The sequence below is a fragment of the Drosophila yakuba genome, unplaced genomic scaffold (genome assembly GCF_016746365.2).
Source record: "Drosophila yakuba strain Tai18E2 unplaced genomic scaffold, Prin_Dyak_Tai18E2_2.1 Segkk63_quiver_pilon_scaf, whole genome shotgun sequence".
NCBI lineage: Eukaryota > Metazoa > Arthropoda > Insecta > Diptera > Drosophilidae > Drosophila > Drosophila yakuba.
This window is the reverse complement of record NW_025048825.1, coordinates 158,187-164,268: the sequence shown is the minus strand read 5'-3', so window position 1 is coordinate 164,268 and position 6,082 is coordinate 158,187. Positions and strand designations below refer to the sequence as shown.

Sequence of the window (6,082 nt, the reverse complement as noted above, 5' to 3'; positions counted from 1 at the left end):
ACTAAAGTGGGTTTCATTATTATGCTTTTCTTTAATTTTATTGCCCCTTGTTAGATCTTCTTCTTTTTCTTCTAAATGTTCCCTTATGATATTGATGGATGAACCTGTGTCGATCATTCCCTTGTAAATTTTGTTATGATAACCTATTCGTACATGGGGACTGGTACGTCCTCCTGTGTCATTTAAGTGTCCGAGGCAGTTTGATGAAAATTTACATCCATTCTGCTTTGGCCACTTTGACTCTCGCGTTTTCTTTTTACCGGCATCTGACCGTTAGCATTATTTGAAGTTGAAGGTTGGAAATTGGGAATTGTTAAGAGTATTGGTTTGTTGGCCTTGTGTTAACACCCTTCTAAACGTGTAATAATTTCCCCTTTGATTAACCGGTATGGGACGAGTTGAATACTGATTTTGATTTATTGTAGGTTGATTCGAATTTTGAGGTTGCGTATTGTTATTCTGATTCGTTCCAGGATAACAATTGCTGTGGTTTCTATTATGGTAATATCTTTGATTATTGCTTTGACTATTGTTCATAAATTAACCGCCAGTGTTACTGTTTAGTTTGATTTATTGGTTACTTTCAGACACTTAATATTAATTATTTCGATACCGATGCGTACGTTTGCTTGTAGATCAAAAATGTGACTGACTTAAGCTTTGGCTGTACTCACGCCATACGATTAAACTAGCATAAGACGTAAACAAGTTACAGTTAGAAGAAGTTAGAAGTTTGGAAAAGTACTGGGCAAGCTCGCGGACAATTACATTGATTCCGCTGATAAGCTCCGCTGCAGCTGCAGACAAATGCAAATGTAAATGTAAACAAAGATAAAGGGTGACTTGTTCGCGCGGTGTCTCGTTCCCAAACATACCGGCCCCCCTGAACGGTTGTTCAGCAGAGAGGCAGTACAGCGATTTTGGCAATTGGGCGTTTGTATAATCCGTGAGCAGTCTTTACTGTAACGACTCGGACCTTGTTGTCGCTTCCTGCGTGCACTGCGGTGATGCGGCCAAAATCCATTTAGAGGGCGGTAGATTGGGCTCCTTGAGTACTACCAATGTGTCGATCTTCAGATTCTCGGTTTCCAGATGCCGCTCATGAAGAGATGTCAGGTATTCCATATGCCACCTTTTCCAAAAGCCTTGAACCATGGCTTTCAGCTGGTTCCACCTCTCCAATCGATTGACTTGCATATCCAGACGACAGGGTTCAGGCAATGCAGTATACGGAGATCCAGTCAAAAAATGAGCAGGCGTCAGTGGATCCAAAGAATTATCCCCAGTTGGGCACAGCGGGCGTGAATTCAGGATAGCTTCAATTTGGGTCAGGACAGTAGAGAGCTCCTCAAACGTTAAAGCCTTTGATCCAAGTATCCGTTTCATATGGAGTTTAATTGAGCGAACTCCAGCTTCCCACATCCCTCCAAAATGGGGAGCAGACGGGGGTATAAAGTGCCAAGAAATCCCTTCATTGGCAAAGAATCCTGCTAGTTCCTCATCTTTGGCTTGTTGAATGGCCAGACGTCTCATGTCATCCAAAGTTCGATTGCCTCCATGAAATGTAGTTCCGTTGTCCGAATACAGGTCAGTAGGCTTCGCTCGGCGGGCAATGAATCGTTGAAAGGCTGCGATGAAAGCCTGTATAGTTAGCTCACTAACAACCTCGATGTGAAGTGCCTTTGTAGTGAGGCACACGAAAATAGAAAACCATGCCTTTCCGATGCGTGGAGTTCTTCCTTTTGATTCCTTGATTGCGATCGGTCCAGCGTAGTCCAGCCCTGTGTGTTGAAAGCAGCGGCTAGCTTGAACTCGAGGAATTGGTAGCTCTCCCATGATCTGGTTGCTTGTGCCCTTTCGTTGAAGAAAACAGGATTTGCATTGGAAGACTGCCTTTCTGACGAGATTGCGGGCTCCCAGAATCCAGTACTGCTGACGAAGATTGGTGAACGTTGCATCAACTCCAGTGTGCAGATAGGAGACATGAAAATGTCGAACCAGCAGTCCAGCTAGTGGTGTATCTTTAGGTATCAGAATCGGGTGCTTGGCGTTGTAGTTGAGTGTAGATTGCTCGATTCTCCCACCGACTCGCATTACTCCATAATCATCCAGAAACGGAGAAAACCGAATAAGATGCGATTTAGCGTTAAGCTGGCGTCGATTCTCTAGCTGCGCATATTCTCTGGCAAAGGATTTTTGTTGCACATGTCGAATAAGTCGGCGCTGTGCGTCCAGCAACTCTTCAGACGTAAGGAATGTTGCCGAATTCCTATGATGAGATCGAAGAGTGTGAATAAAGCGATGACAGTAGCTAGATACCCTTATAAGACGCGTCCAGGTTGAGAATTTGTGGATGAGTAACTCGTGTATACTTTCATCAGGAAAGTTATGTAGAGTCGTGGGCTTTATGGCTCGTTCTTCGGTGTTGACATCGAAACTTGAAGATACGCTGAACTTGCTTGTAGAAGGTGGCCACTCAGAGGTGGGTGTGGCCAGCCAGGACGGACCTTTCCACCACAGTCGATGCTCCAGAAGCTTTGACGGATGAAGTCCTCGGGAAGCACAATCAGCAGGATTGTCTTCCGTGCGAACATGGTTCCAGCAGCTACGGGGAAAGTCGCTCAATATCTCAGAAGTTCGGTTGCAGACGTAGGTGTTCCACCGTCGAGGGGGAGCTGAAAGCCAGTGTAGCACAATTTCTGAATCTGTCCAGCAGCTCGTGCTGAAAAGAGGAATTGTTAGTGATGCTTTGACAATAGACAGCAATCGAGATAGAAGTAACGCAGCGTTTAGCTCCAAACGTGGAATTGATACGGGCTTGATCGGGGCCACCCGTGTTTTGGCGGCAACTAGAGTTACTTGAAAGCTGCATCCAACTGCAACTCGAGCGTAAACTACCGCACCGTAGGCGTGCGAGGATGCGTCGGCGAATCCGTGTAGTTGAACATCTCGAAATGGTGACGCAATATACCGTGGTACTTGGCATTGCGTAAGTGCTGGCAAATCCTCTACTAAGGCTCTCCAGCGCGTACGTAGACCTTCAGGAATGGGGTCGTCCCACTGCAGGCCACTTGTCCAGCTTTCTTGGAAGATTAACTTGAGTAGAACTGTGACCGGCGCTACCAGTCCAAGCGGATCATAAATTCTTGATAGCTGAGACAAGAGTTCTCTTTTCGTCGGAGAAATGGTCGCATCGCATCCCTTTAGGTTGAGATACAGAACGTCCTTCCCAGGGTTGGATACCAAGAACTTTGACAGGTGAATCCGCAGCTGATTTGTTGAGGAGCTGGATAGGTTCAAAACATCTATCTTCCTCTGGAAGAAGCGAAAATGAAGCAGAGGTTCATTCTCAGTCTTGCGCCAAACAATGCGCTGATAATTGGTGTGTGGCTTAAAGATTTTAATGCCTCGAAACATCTTTTCGCCAAACGCCAAGAAGATCGCGTTGAATCGGTGGACCAATATGTAGTCTGTCATTGAGCGATACTCCAGAGCTGTCCTTTCCTGATCCATCAAAAACTACACGACATTTGGTAGTCAGACTGTCCAGTTTGATGACAGCGTGGTGCGGCAAATAGAAGCAGGTGTCTGGGGACTCCTCAGCCTGAGCCGAGGTCAGTTGTTCCATATGTCCACGTTGCAAGTAGTCGTCCAGGAAGGCTTCGTACTGCTGCTTCAATTCTGGATGCCGACGAAATTTGCGTTCCAGCGAGAAGAAGCGATTGATGGCCTGTGGCAAGGTCGAATCAATAGGCGGTGCCTTCTCCTTGAAGGGATACTCGACGACGTACACCCCGTCCGTTGAGCGCTTGTGTGTGGCAGCAAAATGACGCTCTGTGGGATCGCTGGCGTCCAGGAGAGCCTGGTTAGGCTGAATGCTGTCCATCTCCATGAATGAACGAACCATCGTGTCTAGGTCCGCGTGATGAGTAACCGCAGAAGTAGGGTAATCATTGAATGCAGAGTAAGAGCCTGCAAGAATCTAACCAAATACAGTATTGAGAGCGATAGGAAAGCCGTTACCAAAGTGTTTCCGATCTCCTGTGTATAGAGACCAAAGTTGATCCGATCCAACAATGACATCGATTGCTCCAGGTGTGCAGAACGTTGGGTCTGCCAAAGGAAGCTCGCAGATTTGCCTCCACGTAGAGGATGAGGTGTCAATAACTTGGGCAGGAAGTGATGACGTCAGCGAGTTGAGAATCAACGAGACCAATTCGACAGTTTGGCCCGAATGACGAGAGCGCAGCTTGATATGTGCGCGTCCTCGGGTAACGCCCGCGCTGTTGGCGGCGAGACCGAGAATAGAAATCCGTGCGTGCGCCTATTCGCTGAACAAATGATTCCGATGCCAAGGCTATTGTAGATCCAGTGTCCAGGAGCAGCCTGCAGGTTGTAGTATTTCCCCAGGCGTCGATGACGTCAGCAAGGATGGTTGGCAACAGAGTCTGAGAACCAGTGCGATGAATTGAGGACACTTAAACAGTTGGTGATTCTGCTGGCACGATGTGCACTTCGGCTCTTCCCGTCTTGGATGCGTGTCTGCGTGGTGCGTGGTAGCTGCGCGTCGAGCTTGGGTTGATTGAGTTAAGTTAAAAGCCTCCAAGGTATCGCAGCGTGATGTGAGAAATTTCAGGAATCGGTGGATGGTCACACCTTTTTCCTCGGATTCTGCGCACTGAGCCCAGGCTTGGCGGGTATCACTATCCAATTTTGAAAGTAAAATGAAGATTAGCCAGGGATCCCTCTCTTCGCAATTAAGAGCTCGTAGACCACGAATAACTTCGTCTGCACCATCGGCAATTTTCCGCACTGTGCCGATATTTGAATTTATAGCACTCGGAAGGCTCATGAAACTGTTTAAGAACGATCGAATAATTAGCGATTGTTTGTTATATCGCTGTTCCAGCCGATCCCATGCTTCCCGATAGTTGTCATTAGTAACTGGAATATGTTTAACTAATGCAAGCGCGTCTCCGGCAAGGTACGATTTTAAATAATGAAATCGTTGACAATCCGTCAGGCTCGAATTGGAAGCAATCGATCCAATAAACATGTCCGAAAAATGTTTCCAGTCCTCATAATTTCCAGAAAAAGTCGGAAGTTTAATTCGCTCGAACTGAAAATCGACATGACTTCTCTGGGATGTGCCTGCGGCTTGAACTGTGGCATCAACACTGTTTGAGGTGACATCCCGTCTCGACTCCTCCAAAGTATTGCTGAGAATAGCGTGTGTAGCATAATGTTTGTCCTCATATGCGTCAAAATCCTCGTCAGGGTCCTCCCAATCGGCTTCCGATTTAAATGCATACAGCTCTTCCGAGAGCCGTACGAACCGCAAATAATTTTCCTGTAGTTGCGCCAGGCGGACAACTATTGTTTGCACTGAATGAATGTCATCAACGAATTTGAAGGCATTATTATGCGCACGAGTAATTTGGCTTTTGCAGAAGCCCCGTTGCTGAATCACACTCCGCATGGTGGTCGAAAGAAGGGAACGATTCTATACGATGTAGGAATCTATAGATCACCGTTTGCCAAAAGGCCAATAATCAAAATCAAATGCCCGAAAGAAACGCAGTTCCGGTAATCCGGCTCTCGAAGGACCAATTTTTTATGTTCATAAATAAACCGCCAGTGTTACTGTTTAGTTTGATTTATTGGTTACTTTCAGACACTTAATATTAATTATTTCGATACCGATGCGTACGTTTGCTTGTAGATCAAAAATGTGACTGACTTAAGCTTTGGCTGTACTCACGCCATACGATTAAACTAGCATAAGACGTAAACAAGTTACAGTTAGAAGAAGTTAGAAGTTTGGAAAAGTACTGGGTAAGCTCGCGGACAATTACATTGATTCCGCTGATAAGCTCCGCTGCAGCTGCAGACAAATGCAAATGTAAATGTAAACAAAGATAAAGGGTGACTTGTTCGCGCGGTGTCTCGTTCCCAAACAACTATGATTTCCCCTGTTCCTGCGTCTGTTCCCTTCTGATCTATTAGAACGCAGATTTTCTGGACTGACGTCATAGAGGCCTAGCTCATTGAAGTTTGTTTTAATTTATAAATAGTATTAATA

At 46.0% G+C, this 6,082-nt stretch overlaps 1 protein-coding gene across 1 annotated transcript; it reads right to left on the bottom strand.

The window, feature by feature from the left end:
* Positions 1-957: 957 nt before the first annotated feature.
* LOC122319689 lies at positions 958-3,907 on the bottom strand. The gene is made up of 2 exons (XM_043207282.1): positions 3,416-3,907; positions 958-3,315 (listed from the first exon to the last, which is right to left on the bottom strand). Exons 1-2 carry the CDS (start codon positions 3,905-3,907, stop codon positions 958-960), a joined length of 2,850 nt encoding a protein of 949 aa, XP_043063217.1.
* Positions 3,908-6,082: the final 2,175 nt, after the last annotated feature.

Bases quoted from the DNA above. Each gene is read 5' to 3' on its own strand.
- LOC122319689 (XM_043207282.1), bottom strand. From the start codon at position 3,907: ATGGTTCGTTCATTCATGGAGATGGACAGCATTCAGCCTAACCAGGCT. The intron at 3,316-3,415 runs GTTTCGAGGCAT...CGCTTCTTCCAG, and splicing joins TTGGCGTTTGGCGAAAAGAT to AGGAAGATAGATGTTTTGAA.